General features: G+C 27.7%; 2 protein-coding genes across 2 annotated transcripts; one reads left to right on the top strand and one right to left on the bottom strand.

Moving 5' to 3' along the window:
* Window positions 1-8,065: 8,065 nt before the first annotated feature.
* GO595_005483 (Myb-like DNA-binding domain containing protein) lies at window positions 8,066-8,671 on the bottom strand (the record flags this gene model as incomplete). Its single annotated transcript, XM_067918730.1, has 1 exon — window positions 8,066-8,671. One exon carries the CDS (start codon window positions 8,669-8,671, stop codon window positions 8,066-8,068), a length of 606 nt encoding a protein of 201 aa, XP_067774351.1.
* A 10,063-nt stretch (window positions 8,672-18,734) lies between these two features.
* On the top strand, window positions 18,735-19,328 carry GO595_005482 (Myb-like DNA-binding domain containing protein; the record flags this gene model as incomplete). The annotated part of the gene is made up of 1 exon (XM_067918729.1): window positions 18,735-19,328. The coding sequence occupies one exon, from the start codon at window positions 18,735-18,737 to the stop codon at window positions 19,326-19,328; it is 594 nt and encodes a 197-aa protein (XP_067774350.1).
* Between the last annotated feature and the right edge of the window lie 787 nt (window positions 19,329-20,115).

Below are 20,115 nucleotides of genomic sequence, written 5' to 3'. Positions count from 1 at the left end.
AAAAATTCAAATTTTCAAAAAACAAAAGAAAATATCAAAAACATGATACGAGCAGGCTATGAAATGCCTAAAAATATGAACACTATTTAATAGAAACTATGATAAAGAGAACGTTAATAACGGTTGCCGAAACGATGGATGGTACCTTGGGCTCAAAGCAATTTTAATCAAGTAAAACACTTTGCAGAAACATTTGTTATTGTTCGTTCTAGGAAACGAAGCAATGGTAAAAGCATTCTCGCCTCAAAGCTGTTGAATTTTTTTAATTACTCAAGCCATCAGGCAAAGGAGTTTCAATCAAAGCATCTGTGACCCGAGCCAAACCTGAAATCTATGCATAATTTCGTAGTCATCAAACATTTCCACATTTAGGAATTAGATGAGAGTTCCCCAACATTTTTTTTGTGGATAACATTTCACTGATTATTGATTTTGGACATTAACTACGTCTAAATATATATATATATATAGGGATTTATGGGAAATATTTATATACACCGAAATGAAAAACATAATATATATATTATTTTACTTTCTAAATAATCTCATGATTTATTCTTTGAGAAGCAATAATTTTCATATATCATGTGAACAAGATGAAAAAGGAATAAATTTTGTGTTCACTTCCATCGACAATTCTTGTAGAAGTCTTGGGCAAGCCTACCCATCCCTGATTTGCTTGAGCTTATGAGTCTAGATCCATGTGCACTGTTCTTTCGCGAATCTTGATTGATTTCAGAAGGATCAATAAATTTCTTTGTTTTGGTTGTCATGATATTTTTGTTACTGAACACCTACTTTGTGTTTGGCCAAACATTTGAAAACTAATACATTACTCTTGAATATTTGAGTTTGCATGGATTTAGGTTCCCATATCTAGAAAAATTTAAAGACAGAAAAAGGCTTGTTGAACATCTTGTCGAGAAATTTATTGTTGATAATTGTTGTGTATGTTGTTCTTGTCAATACAAGCAACTTTCTGCCATTTGTGATCACGCAATTTCTTTTGAGGATGAAACAGCATATTATTACTCACTTGGAACTTATGTTTGTGAGTACAACCACTGCATTGATGAAAATGATGAAATGCACTTATGTTCGATGAAGGGCATAAAATCTCTGTCTTTATCAACGCTACCGATAATTTACACATTCAAGCAGCCAAAAATAACAGTTTCTTGCCTACAATACTCACAGTTGAATTTTTAATATATCATAAAAATCAATGTTACAATTAAGAAAATTGATATGAGTAACATTAAGACATGCAAAAAACCCTAAATCTAAATGATACTAAATCTCGATTGCATAATGCGCAAATTCTTATGAGTGACAAACAATTTACGAATAAGATGAATGTTATGTTTGAAATATTATGTGTCTATTACTACAGAATATACTCATAAATTTATTTTATTTTCATATTATTACAAAACAAAATCATAAAGTAAGTGATAATTAAATTATATGAGTCATTCAATCACATCCTTAAAATTATTAACATGTGATGAGAAATGATAATATAAATTTATAAGTTAATGTTCACTAATTTATTTAAATACCGCTAATCAATTCAACATATTCATAAGACATGAAATTTTATCATAAAATTTATAATTTCCAACGTTAAATTAATTTTATATTCTTAAAAAGTTCATAAATTGACTGTTTAACCAGACGTATTTGCCCTCATAAAATTTAAATAACGTTCAAATTCTATGCAGAAGACCAAACCAACATTTATTATAAAAATATTAATATCTTAATATAAAATTAATATAAGATTTATAATTTTTCAAATAATATTTCTCATATTAATTATATCATAAATATTTGTTTTTTTTCAAATATTATTCAAAGGAAATAATAATTTTAACATTTTTAATGATATATTTTTTCAAGTATATTTAAAATATTTGAGTTCACTTGAACAAATGATTCAACAAAATATGAATGTTAATGATGCTACAATATTAAAAGTACTTGAAGAACATTTAGAAAACAATAATAATAAATTATTTTTCATCTCAGAACTTAGTATAAAATTTAATGTTAGTAAAAGAACAGTGAAAGATTTCATCACAGTTTGTGATGGTATTGAAGTATGTCGAAGATGTTCGAATGATATGTTTCAATGGATTGGTATGAATAATATTCAAAATACGATAAAAAAATTTAAAGAAGAAATCGAAAAAAATTCACAAAATAATGAAATATTAATGCTTTTTGATTGTAGTTCTAATGGAGGACTTGATAATATTTCAATGCTAGTTATTAAATTATTCTTTTATTTAAACAAGAAATGTTTAAATTTACATGAAATTGCGAAATTATTTTCACAAGGGAAAAGTAAATATAAAACGATGCTTCGCAAATTATATACAGTTGGCATTGGATTACGAATTTGTGGGATTGTTTCAAAAAACCAATCGAACATCGGAAATTCATTTCAATTATTTTAATTATTTTGATTCTAAAAGAAATAATGGTTTTGATGTATTTCGATTAAACTTTATCTTAAATTCAGAAGAAGATATTCAAAGAGCAAAAGAATTTCGAAGAAGAATTGATATATTTGAGAATTATGTTACGAATTATAATGAGATTATTAATAGTGGAATAAATTCTCAAATTTATAAGGTTCCTCAATATTCATATTGAATAAAAAAATTCTTCTCTAATTTTCATTTTTTAATGTTTTAGTGTTTGAAATGCATTTTATTTTATATGTTAAATATATCTTAAACAAAGAAAGTGATAATTACAAGAAAATATATTGATATATTGCTACATACAAATGTTTGTTTCACATAACAAACTCAAACTTCAAAGCTTGATTTCTTGAAGTGCCAACTTTCCATCCAATTTTTTGCTTTTTGATAAAATAAATTTGTTGCTCTAGTACAGGAGTTAACACAAACTGTTTTGTTGTCATTATGATTTATTCCTCTAAATGGATTATGCAAATTGAAAACGCCTGATAAACTTCTGTTTTTTTATCCAAAATTTTCATGATAAAACAATTCTGAAATGTTTTTTTATGGAAGCATTGTCTCTATTTGATTTTTTATTTCTTTCGATCTTTTTCGATACTTAAAGGTTCATTCATCAAATTTTCTAACAATTCCTTAGCAACAAGTCTTATTTCGTCTGTTGTTGATGAGTCTGTGTTAAAGCAAAAAGTTACGACTTTTAAAGGATCGAAATCTTTGAATGATGAATTTTCTTTCTTTCCATGTAATTGCAAGAATCTTTCATAACCAAATGTGGAAGTTCTTGTACATATTGAAGGATCTATATCACACGTAAAGACCATCAGCAGTTGGAAAAGCATATCATTATATGAACGAATATGATGTCGTACTTCATCAATTTCTTTTCCAAAGATTTCATATGCTTTATAACAAAGCTTTATTGAACATGGGAATATATTATGTGGCTCTTTAACAATCTTGTTTGAAAAATTAACGGTTTCCATCGCTATCGTCACAGGGCACCCCAAATATAACTTTCCGAAAGCTGATAGAGTCGTCCTTCAGAAATTTTATAATCACTTTTTCTAGCATGTGCACTTAAAATATCCAAAAACATTTTTATTAAAACTATTTTGTTTATAGCTGGATTATTTGAATATATTGTTGTTGTTGTTGTTTTAAAGTTGAATATTTCGAAAAATTTACAATTTTTTTTTGTGATTTTTCAATAATTTTCATGAACAAACATACAAACATATGTAATCATATATAAAATATGAATCAAAATAATATTTATATTATCAGTTTCGTGGAAAAGTTAAATTTTTTATGGTGGTTATTTAACCGTGATACAGCATTCAAATACTTGACGGTTAATTTCGTTTTGTATATGAAATAATCGTTTGGTCTGAAGAAAGCATTTTATTAGAATATTTAAACAACTTTTTCTCAAAACTCAGCAGAAAAAACTTAATAAAAATTAAAACACATATGTAAGAATCAAAGGAAAAAATAATGGCAATTTTTTTTTATTCATGTTTTAAATTGATGGAATTTTTTTGGTAAAAACATAATTTTGGGTTTGAATGGTTTACAATGTATAATTGTTATGTTTATCTCCAAAATTGCCAGGCAGTTTTTTAGCTGAAGCAGACCATAGGCGAAAATTCAATAATATAAGCAAAGGAAAAAACAAAATATCTGTGTTATTATTATCCAATTGTATATTAATTATGAAATATTTTATATTTAATTCACTCTGCATTAAATCATCAAAAGTATGAAGAGTACGTTTATTATATTTAATAACTTTACTTAATTTAATTTTCAATTAATATTTAGTCGGAACCACTCTGTTGGTGGTCTAAAGATATTTCTTTGTTTTATTTCATATTTATTTTAATAATTTAGGACATCATGATAATATATGAAATATATTTATCATATTTCAAACAACACTTATTTATGCATCTGAAAATGGTCAAATAGAAATAGTTAAATTACTTATCGAACAAAAAGGAATTGATATTAATGCAAAAAATATCAATTTGTTTTATTTCATATTTATTTTAATGATTTAAAAATTAACATTTTAAAATGGCTTGAAAGTCACAAGTTAGCCTAAATTTTACATAAAATTTAAATTAGAATGTCAACAAAGATATCAATCTAATCGTTTCATTCTGTTTACGATTGTTTGCCTATTGCATTCACCAACTCCACCAGCAACAATGAATTCATCAAGCATTACATACACTTTATGGGAGCCAATTAGTAAATCTATTTCATCAACTTTCCCGAAGTATGTGCCCATGATTTCGACAAAGAGATGGATTATTTCTAGAATAGCAAATTCATTATTGGTTGCATCAACGCACATGCACATGAACAAAACAGCGTATGGACGGTAAATGATTTTGTAATTCTTATATAAGAACATTGGTAAGATTGATTTGCTGTTCTTCTTGAAATTAAACGATGGGGTTATGTACTTTTCACCAGTTTATGTCTAAATGAAATATTTTTTTGACTGATATTTTTTGTATGTTCATGCTATTGTAAAATTATTAACTGTTTTTAACACATCATTATTGTATTTATTTTCAAGAAGTTGGGATTTTTAATGTTATTACAATATCTTTATAAATAATGTTTTATAAGTATAACACTTTAATATTAAAAAAGTATAATTTCTCTATTTGTAGGATATATCATTTGAACACTAAAGAATATCAAAGATTTAGAATTCTATAACCAAAGTTCATAAAAGCATTGCTCAATATCATTTCGAAGATAAATTACAAATTTAGAAACATTTATTTATTTATCCTTCTTCCAGGAGGCGCAGGTATATCCAAGTTATAAGATTTCAAAATTTTAATAGACTTTTCCACTTTTGCTCTTAAATCACTTTCTTTTCTTTTTAATGCCACAAGTTTCAGTTTATATTCTTTATTTTGTTCATTCATTTCTTTCATTTCATTTGTATTCGTTATTGGCACTTTAATTTTTAGCAACTGATTAAAACACAATTTGTGTTTTCTTAATATTTGTTGCAAATTCTTTATTTCAAATGAAATTTGACTTAAATTTTCATCGGAATACATATCATTTAATTCATATAATTTTTGTTCGATAATTTCATCTTCAATTTCGAACATTTTAATTTTTTCTTTATTATTTTTCCCGATAATTCTTAAGATATCCAAAGTTGAACATAATTGTTTAACATTTGGTTTCCCTTCTCTTTGTGCATCTTGAATAATTTTATTCATCATTTTATGATAACATTTTATGTCATCAATTTGATTTTGTATTTATTTGATTTCTTCTTTAATTTCATTAATATTTCTCATCAATTCATTAATTTGTTCTTGTTTCTCATTTATTATTTATGCATGACATGTGTTTCTCTTGAAGCTTTTGTTGTATCTTCTGTTGGTACAACTAATCCAAGTCTTTCATCCATTTCTTTCATTATCAAAATAAGTTTTTCTCCTTTTTTCTTGATTCGTTTTAAGTAATTCTTGTGCTTTTGGATAATGTGAATCAAGCATTTGCTTTTCTTGTTTAAACATAAAAACAGATTTATTGATATTTCTGAATTTCAATTTTGAGCATTTGCTCAATTTCTTTCATCTTTTGTTTATTTTTTCTTATTTTACTTTTTATTTCAACAATTCTTTATTTTTTATTTGTTCGAGATTTTGCACTCTTTGGTTTATAATTTTATGTGCTTATTGCTGTTTAATTCTTTATTTCTCTATGAAATGTTTCTGCTGCTTTATAGAATGTTCGATTGATGCGCACAAAGATTTTAATTTTTCTTCAATTTCATTCATTTCGTCATCTTCTTCTTTTTGAGGAATTTCTTTATTTTCTTCTTCAATTTTTTATTTATTTCCAAAAGTATTTGCTCTAAAATTAAATTCGTTTCTTGAAGTTTATTAATTATTTCTTTGTTTTCATTTTTCGTTTGGTTCATATCTATCCATAATGTTTTATATAAATTAATTTCATTTTTTTTAATTCTTTAATTTCTTGTTTTATGTTTTCGATATTGTTTTTACAGTCAGAAATTTCTTTAGTGTTTTTTATTAAAGTTTTGTTCGATTTTTTATTTTTTGCATCAATTTATAATTTGATTTTCATTTCTTCTTCATTTTGTGCTATTTCCATTACTTTTTGTTGTAATAATTCATTAAAGTTATTATATAGTATAGCATTTGCTGATAAAATTCATTATATTAATAAAAACATATTGTAGAATATAATGAATAAAGTTTGAATTAGGGTATATTGGCTTAAAGTTAGTATTTGCAAAGACATTTGTTCATTTTTTTTAGATTGATCTGTCTAGTTTTTGTATTCAATTATTTTACATAATACGCTTGTTGATAATTTCAAAATTGATCTAACATTCATGAAAATTAAAATCGAATTTTTTTTTAAAAAGTTAACAAATAAATCGAACCTATATCTCACTAAATTAATATCCCTCAATATGTCAATCAAATATTCGATTTTCTACCAATTTTGTTATCTTCTACTTGTACGACTTTTTGCTTTCCAAAAATACAAGCTTTTATGAACGACCAGATATATATGATCGAACGATATTGTGTCAAATGGAAATTTTTTTAGTTGAACGAAAAAAAAAAAAAAAAAAATGGAAAATTCAACAGAAAAAACATAAGTTTGAGTCAATATAAGTGGACGTCGAAAAAGTAGAATCAATTTCGTTTACATGCAAATTTAACTATATGATTTTGAAAATCTGTTTAATGTTTCTTGTATGATTTTAATGAGCGGAATCCCTTGTAAAACTTGTCGTATGCGTTTTAATACTATCACTGAAATTTCAAATCATCAACCAAAATTAACTCTTGAAAAATTTTAAGCCAAAAACGCAGAATAAGCAAAAGAAGGCGCTGAGAAATAAGTTGCTGAATACAAGCATCAAGAAATCATTAAAGTGGAAGAATTGATGGCGAATTAGATGAGTCTCAATGTTGTTATTTTGGTTACTAAATGTTTACTTTGTGGCCAAATATTTGAAAAAGAATAGATTACTCTTGAACATTTGAGTTTGCATGGACTTAGTTTCCAATATCCAGAAAAACTTAAACATAAAAAGGCTTGTGGAATATCTTGGCGAGAAAGTTGTTGTTAGTAAATGCTGTGTGTGCTGTTCTTGTCAATTCAAGACATTTTCTGCCATTCATGATCACGCAATTTCTTTTGATGAAGAATCAGCATATTATTACTCACCAGGAACTGGTGCTTGTGAGTGCAACCACTGCATTGATGAGAATGATGAAATGCGCTTCGGTTCTATGAAGGACACAAAATCTCTGTCTTTATCATCTTAACCGATAATTTACACATTCAAAAAAGCAAATAATTGGTCACCAGGTTTGAATAAGTGGCAATTATAAACTGTCCAAATGACATCTTCACAGCGCTGAAAACGACTGTAGCGCTGATGTTGCTGAGTTTCCTTTGCGCGGTGCAGCTCACTGTGCGCATAAGCATCAGTAAAAACTCTTAAAATTTTGTGTTTGGATTTTTTTTATTCAATCCAAAGCATTTCATTCCTCCTTATCAGGTGGAGGAACGCGGCCAAGATCATTCAAGATCATGAAGCGGAAGCGGCACTGCGTGTTCAGCTTGTTGCCAATTTTCTTTGAAATTGTCACCCAATCGTTGCCATAGATATTATGCAACTTGATCAGCTCCTTGTCTTCTTTTAGTGTCCAATTTCTTTGCATCATTAAATTACAAAAAACCATTTCCCATCTCTGCCTGCATTGCAGACCACTTCTTCCGTTTCCTACGAATTGGGCGATCCGGCTCCAATGCCTGCTGAACAAGTGGATGGCGCACAGCAAGCGTGCGTCTTCGATATAGAGCCAACTGTTTATATTATTTAGGTTTCTTTGGTGAAATGGTGTGTCTATGAATGGAAGTGGAGGATAGTTTTTGCATATTAAGATATCGTGGAGGCATATGAGAGCTATGTTGCCCATTAGGAACATGTTGATGTGGTTTACTGCTGCGTTTATGTCTCCCTGTTGCTCTATAATCGCTGTCAAGCTTTGCCTTATTTGCCCTATGACATTTGGTGGGTAGATGCCATCGCTAACAATGATCCAGAGACAGAATTCGACGAGGTCGTTGTGGTTCGCATTGATCATGCTTGTTTGACAATGAAGTGATGATGACCAAGCGGTCAATTTTGTTACAATTTTCTTTAAAGTTAAAAAGTTTATGTTAACCTGTCAAACTGACGGTTGTCCGGATTTTGTATACATTTTTAACTGTAACATTCATAAACTAATTGTAAAAAATTATCACTTTCCGATCAGTTTTAATAGAATCCGTTCAAAAAATGAAACCGATACTGCCGATAATATCGATTTTTTCAATAGTTTATGAAAGTTCTTAAAAAAATTTTGTTCCGTTCAACCCTACAATCATCGATTCCCGTTATTTTATCCCCAAAATTCATAATTTCTCTGAAAAAGTGGCCGTTACTTCACTTCCATAAATGTTCGCCCTTAGAACATGGCCGTGCACAAGCCTATGATCATCACTTAGATGGTGGCTTAGTGCGTGCTAGGAAACAAAGGGTGCATGGATGGTACCATCGGTAAGGGAAGATGGAACTCGTGCTGATTTCATAATATTTTAATATCCATAAGTATGATCAGAACACTTTGGTGGTCTTTTGGGGGTGGTGAGACCGTACAGTTTGATGAATGCCCAACATCAGAACAAAAATTTGAATTTTTGAAATATTTCAAACCAAGAAAACAATAAAAGAAGAATTTGCAAATACAAAACACTACATTAACCCACAACGATGAAGGAAATATTGAGATTGGAGATAGTGCGCGATTAGATATAAGATAGTGGAAACTTATTTTGTCACAACATGAAAAAATGGGTTTGTAGCATGTAATAACTTGGTTACTTGGTGTAATTGTAAGGTATCATATCAGTTAGAATATCTCTAATATCATATGAAATTACGATTGTTATTACAAAATCTGGTTGATTACATGAGTGGAAAAGAGGTGATTGATAACATCATAAAATAGAATATGATTCATATTTTTGTTCCTCTTCTTCGGTGATCATAATTTTTAATTCTGGCATGCTTTACACTATTGTACAAAGAGATTGAAATCACAAGAAGCAGAATTCAGGAAATGAAACTTTAAATTTAAAGTTCTCGAATTTGATCGGCAGAAATCAATTCAATACCTTCTGAATATTCACCTGAAATGAATCAAGAATTGTGTTTCTTATCAAAAAGCAGACGTTGTTGGATGGAAAGTCTCGAAGCTTTTTTGAATTAAAATTCAGGTGTCGTTCGAAAATTAACGCTGAAGAATTCCGCCTTTCTAACCTTTCTAACTTATAAAACAAAAGAACTTCAAGCACCCTGAATCCTAAATGAGTTACACCAAAATGAGAAAATATTCAACCAAACAGTCTGATTTTATGAAATTGAACTCCTTCTGAAGAATTTATGAAAAGGTTTTTAAACATTAAATCGTATCATTGTTATGAAGGATGTCTTTGAGTAACAAAGTTGAACAAAAATCATCCGAATTGTTTGAAAAAAAGCTTGTGATTAATTTCACAACTCTTTTCCCCCAAATGTTTACGCAAATAACATTAAAGAATGCTTTAAGGTGGTGAAGGCTTTCATAAAGATGTTGTAATTTGAGATATAATTACAAATTGATTCTTTAATTGAAGTTGAGACGAGTTTATCATACTATTGAAGTTTGTTCCACTCCACGCAATAAAGAGAGTGACAAAACCTTTGATCGGGAAGAAATCGAGAAACAGCAGATAATGTTTGCAGTACTTTATTTCCATTGATCACGCCATTGATTCCTCTGAAAAACCCTGTAGCAGGAAATTCTTGTGTATTTTTCGAAGTTGATGAATTAAATGATAATGTGACTATAAATTTTCAAAAATAATTTTTGGTTCAATGGTAGTGGTTAACCGTCCAAAATGATCGGCTTGTGTTCGGGGCCCCAAGGCGGAGGTTCGATTCACTGCATAGAATAAATTTATTCATTTTTTGCGAAAAAGTTAAATTTATAATGTTCAGAATGATCATAATGAAATTTGTTTATGAGAAGAAACGTTATGTTAAATTTATATTATTTTATACTACTATAAGTTCTAATAATTTTTAAATCATCAAATTAGATATCTGTTTTTTTTTGATTTATTGATGTTAATTTCTTTCTTAAAAATTTTTTTTATTTATAAGTAACAAGTTGTGAAGGTAAAAATGAGGATATTTATGTTAATTCTTCAAGGGAGATTTCCAGGCAGATATAATTAATGTAATTTATTACGCGATTGAGAATATGTTTTTTTAACGAAATTTTTTTTAATGCAAAATTTGAAAAGATCTATTCATTTTATAATTATCAGGATTTTCATTTTTGTAAAATTATAATAATAGAAATAGAAAAATATTTATTTAAATTTTTTTTATTGATAATAATTGATATTTTAGTCAAAAAATATATAATAAAGTTTGTTTTGTTCAAATTAAAAATCAAGCATTCATTTATGTTAATGTGCGCATTAAAAACAAAATCCCGAATGCAGGAAGAAATTATATATATATATATATATTCAATGCTTGAGTAAACATTGGTTGAACTGTTAATGCTTCCTTTCCTTTTAAATATATACAATTTCTATATTGGAATGAATTTATTCGATGAGAAAAATCATTTTCATAGAAACATATTAAATAATTTATTTATAGAAATTTCAAAATATTATATATCTAATTATATATTTGTGCGTTGAAAAGAACAACCAACAGTTTTTATAGTTATAAAAACGACACAAGTACGTATAACATGATAATTATCTAAATTTCTGAATATATATAAGTTGAAAAAAAGATACAACAATTATCAAATATCCATCCGATTATATTTAAAGATTCTCCTGTTAATGGTTCTTTAATAATCTAATGATATCTTAAAAATAAAATATTAATGTAAGTTACTCCATGTTATATCAAAATTCAAATTGATCAAGTATAAAAATCAAATTATTTTTATATGAATTATTCAGAAATTTGATACACATTTTTATTTAATCAATAAAAAATTATATAAAATATTTGTTACATAGGATTTTGAACATTTTAAATTTTTCTTTCTGCAAAAAATGAATAAATTTATTCTATGCAGTGAATCGAACCTCCGCCTTGGGGCCCCGAACACAAGCCGATCATTTTGGACGGTTAACCACTACCATTGAACCAAAAATTATTTTTGAAAATTTATAGTCACATTATCATTTAATTCATCAACTTCGAAAAATACACAAGAATTTACTGCTACCATTTTTTTGCTACTAGTCAATAAAACATTGCGATTTGAAGATGAAAATTTCTAAAGAAGACAAAAATACAAAAAAAAAAAAAAAAAAAAAACATCTTTATTTGGTTCTAGGAAAATTGAGATGATATTTGGAACTTTTTGACTGAATTTAGCATCGTTAACTGTTGATAATAAGGATTTCATGTCACATTTCTCTAGTAAAAAAAATTAAAATCTTATTTTTTTCATTATGAAAAATAATTCAATTCAAAATAATGATAGAATAAGATTCTACATAAAGTGCGTGAATAATATTAAATAAGCGACAAAATTTGTGTACCAATATTTTAAGCACTTTTTAATAACCCTGTCAACAAAAATCGGTAAAATGGATTTTTTTTGATGAATTTGTAGTTAAATTGCAAACAAATCACATATTTGTAATACATAACCATTGGGAATTCTTTTGGTATAAAATAACAGAAAATTATTCAGAATTGAAGGATTTTTTTTTCGAATTTTTTTTTCAATCTACTTTTTCGAAGGATTGACCAATGCGTTTTCTTTTATTCTTGCATTTTAACATCAACTTATGATGGTCTATCTATATTCCAAATATGATGAAAAAACTATTTGCCAATTAAAAGATTTACTACCTCTAAAAAGAATCACAATATTTTAATCGTATCCACATAAAGTATTGAAATAAGGGCACTTTTTCAATATAATGGCTTCTAACGGTCGACTTTGTTGTCTGATTCCTGAGCAATTCGAAATATTCGCAAAAGTCCAAAGCATAAAATAAAATGGTCAATATAATGATTAAATTTTCATTGAAATTTCGCAATAAAGGAGTAATTATCAAAAAAGACTCAACAAGCCTTGTTCTTATTATAACATTTATATTTTTTATTAAGAAAAATAATAATTATTTTATGTTGATACTTAAAATATTCAAAAAGTTTGTATTGGAGTACCCTAGCAAAACCGATGACTTTGAAAAATGTAGCAGATTTCTAATTTCAATAGAAAAAGACCCTATATAAAATTTTATATAACTTTGCTGAAATATATTAGAACTTATGTGGATCATGTTTCTGCAAAAACAAATTGGAAAAAATAAATTTTTGATGGAAATACAAAGTGAGCAATTACGAGAAGGAAAAATTTAAATGGCTATTTTTATCTAAAACTTACTTTAAACAAACGCACTTAAAATATGAATTTATGTAATGTATCATTTTATTTCAAGTCTTGAAAAGGAATGGAGAAAAATGAATTTTTATGATTTTAACGGACAATTATCAACCGTTTATTTATCCGAGCACATCCTATTAAAAACATAAAGCATTTTACTACTTCCTTTAGCATAATTGATATGAGTAACTTGGAGGAACAGATCAAAAAACATGCATCAAATAACGGTTACTTTACCACAACACTCACATTTGAATTATAATATATCATAAATTAAAAAAACTTCTATCGACAAAAATATTCGTATATAACATCACGTATAAAATAATGTATTACATATTAAATGTATAACTCAATATATAACATATATACATGTGTAACATCATGTATAACATTATATATAAAATATTTGTATATAACATCATATAAAACATATTATTAATACTATATATTAAACTCAATGTGAAAAACATGATATCTCGATACAAAAATAATATTGAATCTTGCTATTCAAGATATATTATATATGTACTTAATTTATGTTATAATTTAATATAAATACTATATTATATTCAAATAAAAATGAGATACATTTATTTTATAATTTTAAAAAGTGACGAATATCAGCTTTTGTGTAGTTTACATTTTATCGTTCTCTATCGTTGTGATGATGGAAGACGATGGAGAACGATAGGAAGACATGAGTTTGTTAAAATCTTATATATTTCATTATAAATATATATCTTGACTCAATGAAATTATTTACTGAGTAAGAATTATGAGAAGTTATTGAGTTCGACAGTGAAAATCTTGAAAAAAAATGATTATTTTTTTATAAATTGTAATTAATAATTATTATTCATGAATTTTGATAGTATAAAATGGTTTATTATAAACTTTAACACATCAAAAATTTAATCGTTAAAAATATATATATAAATATATAAATACTTATTGATTTTGTATAAAATGATAATCGAACTTTAAACTTAATACCTCATTACTTTTTTTCAACACAACCTTTCTCTGATTTCAATCTCAATTTTTTATTTCAATTCTTTTTTTCTAATTTTCTCACTAACACGATGTTTCGAAACAGTAAGAATTCAATACTGTGACCAACAAATTCCCAATACATATATACAATATTGATTTTCGATTTCTGCAATTCGTATATAGCGATCATTTTACGATCTTGATATTATGAATATATAATCTATAATCATACATAGTTGCATCTATGATTAATATAAATGTAAGAATAATATCATGATTAGCACGAGATAAATTTATTTTTTCATTCCAAAAAGTGACAAAAGTCGACTTTTAGATGGTTTATATTGAACGATAATGGCAACGATAAGTGTCGATAGAAGCGAATTTGAATGATGGTAAATATTATCATAATTTTAGCCTTCTTTCAAAAAATACGTTATTTATTTATTGCCAAATCAAATGATCCTTGGTTTGTCAAGAAATAAAAATGTTAAAATCTCATCACAAAAGCGTGATTTGTTATTTATTCCAAGTATTTATATGAAATCTTGATATTTCTTAAAATTAATTTATTTATAAATTTAATGAAAAAATGAATGATATAATAAATTTGGAAATCCTTTAATGATATACTTATTTAACATAATTAATAATTAATAATTAATGAAATATTATCTGTATAAGTACATATTTTTGAAATATATTGGGACAAACAATACATTATTTTCTATATAGCGATGATTTTTTTCTGAAAAAAACGATTTCCGATCATTGAATTTATCCGCTGAATTTTTTTTTTAATTTTTGGATTTTAGCATAATGTTTAATTTCATTGGATTTATATATATACAAAATTAATTTGCAAATGATCTTTAAAATACTGCCTTGAGGTACGTTTATCAATTGTTTTTATCTCATGTTCTTTTAAATTTTAAATATATTACATTTTTCAACTTATCTGACGTTATATGTAATGATGTTAATTTCTCTATTTCTCCGAATATAAGTCAAAATTACCGTTTCTTGAGCTAGCTTTATTCTGAAATTGTTTTTGAGTACGATACAAGCTGATTGAGTAATTTTTATTCGTCCATTCATTCAAATTTGACTTCGAACCGCTTGAGCATGCAAAATGATTGGAATAAAAATTATCTTTTTTTCAACCTTGGATTTATTTTTTGTATTCGCCAAAAAATAAATCCAAACTATGATAAATTATGAGTTTTACTTTTATAACTTTTTTAATTTTTTAAATTCTTCTAAATAATATTTTTGATTTTGTTATATTTTGTAAATACTCATTATCAAAAAAACAATATCATTTAATTTAGAGATTTAAAATTGAAAAAATATTAAAATAAGTTGTATAAATTATTATAATATTATAATGATATTATACTATATTATTATGAATAGCTTTTATATAAAATTTCATATGAAAATTATTTATTATCTTATTATTTTGCATTCTTTTGAAATATTTAACAACTAATTTAAGTACTATTGTATTTCGGGGATACTTGTTCATATATAACATATTCATATATAACATATTCATATATAACATATTCATATATAACATATTCATATATAACATATTCATATATAACATATTCATATATAACATCATGTATATATAATGTATATATAATGTATATATAATGTATATATAATGTATATATAATGTATATATAATGTATAATATTACATATTTATTGAATATTGCATATTAATTATTATAATAACTATAGCATGCAAGTAATAATTCGAATAAATATATACTTAAGTTACACACATTTCGAAGATAAATTTATCTATAGGGTCTGTATATATTCAAATCAACACATTTAATTAATTAATAAAAAAAAATTCTTTTTTTCATGTTTTTCTACCATGATCAATAACTTTTATTCGCATTAATATATATTTTTAATTTCATCATCAAACACTTCCAAGCACATTTTGTTATGCAGATAGTTCCACACGAATTGTATTTAATAATCAGCGCATCAACGTGTTTGCGTGCACATCAATTCCATCTCTTTTTTTCTGATCTTGTATTCAACCCAGAAGTAGAAGAACAAAAATAATTTCAGAAGCTTATACTATCAATCACACATACGAATTCTTCAACATACTTAAGGTTTTCAAATAGTGTGTTAAACACTGGCACATGGTTTAAAATACATTTTAGACGCCTTTGAATTCACAACTGCTAACTTGATGATGCATTTGCTCAACATCACAGAACTTTTGCTGTTGAATGCTCTCATTCAGTACTTATGATTGACAATTTAAATACGATTCTCAACAACAAAAAGCTTCATATACCATTCATTTCATAGTTTAACCGAACTATTTCGCAATCAAAAATTATAGGTGTTACAACAACAAATAATTAATCACAAGTTGATAAATTTTTTATTTGTGATGGATGTTTTGCTTTTAAAGCTCATCTCTTGTTACCTAAAAGCTTTGTGGAATTCGATATTCAGATCAAAATTGTTTCAGATACCAACACCGAATGTAATACATGTGCAGAAGTCATCGAATGAGATGTATCAATAAAATTAAATTTAGCGAATTTAGTGTGTCCCCTTTAGAGGCTAAAAATGTATTTAAAATTTAATGGTGTGATGATAACCAAACTCAGTTTAGTAAACTGGTTCTTTACATAAATTCATGTAAATATTTACAAAACATAAGCAAATCCCAAACATTTAATTTACACTGATCAGATTTTATTTTATTTTGTTAATTTTTCAGCTTCTACTGAAATATTTATCTAAATTTACTAGCAAAGGAGTTATTCACTATTTTTGGAAGGACAGAAATATGTATCATGATATTGTTCTTGATATAAACGTCTGATGTATAGCATCCATGAAAATGCCCAAAAAAGCCTCACCCACTTTTGGAGGCTCATTTCCATGATATCTAAATCTGAATGTATTCATTTTCTGGAATTCACACAGAGAATTTTGAGTAATTCAAATGGCATTGTCATTGGATCTGAAATCAAAACAGGAATACACCCGAAATAAGTTGTATCGAAAAACTCTTTTGTTTTGAAGAATAAGGTCACCTCTTGGGCAAACACAAAGTCTGAACTCATATAATATTGTGGAAGTAATTTAACAGTATCTATGATGGATGATTTACTTCTACGAAAAAGTAATACTTTACCGCGCGTCATGTTTTGTATAAGAGAAGTTGCCTTTTGACGAATGGCTTTACTTGTTTTACTGGCAACACCATAAGTCTGTGCAATAAAAGCAATGTAATTTCGTTTGCGAGTCCAATTGATTTTGTCTGGATGATAATCTCGAAAATATGAAACGAATGGAATGACAATATAGTGACCATTCCATGTTGTACCAGAATTATGAGATTGAGGATTTGGACGAACGATGATAAAGTTGTGATGATAAACATACTGATGACGAGCATTGTTACCGTAACGAGTTTCGAAAGATGTGTCAACAACGTGATCAGAGCCATTCTTGCGATCATACCATATGAGTTATATATGTAAATTATTAAAAAAAAATAAACGAAAAACTGTTTAGACGAATCAATGACGTAAAATCAGATTATTTGGTTTAATATTTTCTCATATTGGCAAAACTCATAATGATCCATGGTGTTTGAAGATTTTTTGTTTTTTTTAATACAGAAAGGCGAAACTCTTGAGCGTTAATTTCCGTACGAAAAGTTTCAAACACCGCAAAACCACATTTTGATAAGAAGCGCAATCTCAATTTACTTTTATTCGAGCTAACCAAATATTCGTCCATTAATATCCAACGTAAAATTGAGTGGTTTTTTATCGTCCAAATGCGAGTAATGATCAGAATTAAAAATTATGCTCTCCAAAGAAGAGGAACAAAAATATGAATCATATTCTATTTCATGATGCTATTAATCATCTCTTTTTCACTTGTGTAACCAACCAGATTTTGTAATAACAATCAAAATTTTAACTGTTATTAGAGATATTCTAACTGATAATAATATCCAACAATTACACCAAGTAACCAAGTTGTTACATGTTACAAATCCATTTTTCAATATTATGACAATATCAATTGATCCAATATATCAAGTATTATCTTGGATCCCTCCAATCTCCATATTTCCTTCATTGTTGTGGGTTTTGTGGTGTTTTGTCTTTCAACATTCTTTATCCATTTTTATCTTGGTTGAAATATTTCAAAATTCAAATTTTTGTTGTGATGTTGGCCATTTATCAAACATTAACCCTTTGTCGAACCCAAAAGACCATTCAAATGTTCTTTTGATCATATTTATTGATATCCAAATATTTTGTAATCAACACGATGTCCATCTTCCTTTACCAATTGTATCATCACTGCACCCTTTGTTTCCTAACACACGCGAAGCCACCGTCTAAGTGGATCATAGTTCTGTCGTGTGAACATTTATGGAAGCGATGTTCCACCGACCACTTTCCAGAAAAAAGCACAGAATTTTTAAATGAATGTTCTGGAATTTATGGTCACAAAAAAATTGTAACGAAATACGTCAACCGCAAATTTCAAACAAAAGTTGGAATTTTAACAGGTATTATTTTTACATTATCAAAAAGTTATCGGAAGCTTTTTTACCCTTTAAGAAAATTGTATCAAACTTGGCTGCATGGCCATCATCACCTCATTATCTAATAAGCATGACTGCTGCGAACCACGCGCATCTCGTCAACTTCTGTCTTGAAATCATTCTTGGTGGCAACAAATATCCAGATCAAATCATAAATTACATAAGCAGCTGCTTGACAACTATCATACAGCAACAGGAAAACACAGAAGCAGCAATAAACTACATCAATTTGTTACCAATGGGCAGCTTAGCTCTCAGTCGCCTCAACGAGATCTTAAGTTGCAGAAACCAGCCGCCACTTCCAGTTGAAGGCGACATCTTCAAGTGTAACTCTCAAGGTCGACAAGTTACACGTCACTGGAAGTATGCCGAAGACAATCGCTTGCTATGCGGCATTTACTTGTACGGTACACAATGGAGCCTGATCGCCACATTTGTCGGGAACGGAAGAGATTGTTCGCAATGCCAACAAAGATGGCAAAGGGTTCTTTACCCAGGCATACGAAACAGGGTGTGGACACTGAACGATGACATAAAGCTTGCCAAGTTGCATAGTACCTATGGTAACAAATGGGCGCAAATTGCTCGGGAAATAGGCAACGCGTCGGACACACAGTGCCGTTATCGCTACAATTCATTGTTGACGTCGCTGTTTCGCTTCTAAAGAAGAATAAGGTAATTCATTACCTTTGGATTTAATAAACAAATCCAAAAACAAAATTTTAAGAGTTTTTACTGATATTTATGCGCACAGTGCGCTGCACCTCGTCAAGGAAACTCATAAACTTCCACTCGATGCGATGTTATTTGTCACTTTTATATTTGCCAACTGTTCAAACCTGGTGGCAAATTATTCGAAAATTGACGGTTACGATGATAAAGACAGCGATTTTATTTCATTCATCGGACATAAGCGCATTTCATCATTTTCATCAATGCATTGGTTGTACTCACAAACACAAGTTCCCATTGCGTAATAATCTGGTAATTCTTCCTTAAAAGAAATTGCGTGATCACGCAATGGAAGAAAGTTTCTTGAATTGACAAGAACAACATACACAACAATTATCAACAATAACTTTCTCGACAAGGTGTTCAATAAACCTTTTTCTGTCTTTAAATTTTTCTAGATATGAAAACCTAAATCCATGCAAACTCAAATATTCAAGAGCAATGTATTTGTTTTCAAATGTTTGGCCACAAAATAAATATTTAGTAACCAAAATATCATGACATTGAGAATCATCAAATTCACCATCATCATCTTCCTCTTCAATGATTACTTGATGATTGTGTTCAGCAGCTTCTTTTTTAGCGTCTTCTTCTGCTTGTTCTGCTTTTTTGGCCAACAATTTTACAAGATTTAATTTTAGTTGCTGGTTTTAAATTTCAGTGTTGTTGTTAGAACGCACATGACAATTTTTACAATGGAGTCCGCTCATTAAAATCAA

This window comes from Histomonas meleagridis, assembly GCF_020186115.1.
Source record: "Histomonas meleagridis strain 2922-C6/04-10x chromosome Unknown contig_342, whole genome shotgun sequence".
In the NCBI taxonomy this organism is placed as follows: Eukaryota; Parabasalia; order Tritrichomonadida; family Dientamoebidae; genus Histomonas; species Histomonas meleagridis.
The sequence above is the reverse complement of the archived record's forward strand: the minus strand, read 5'-3'. Positions and strand labels throughout refer to the sequence as shown.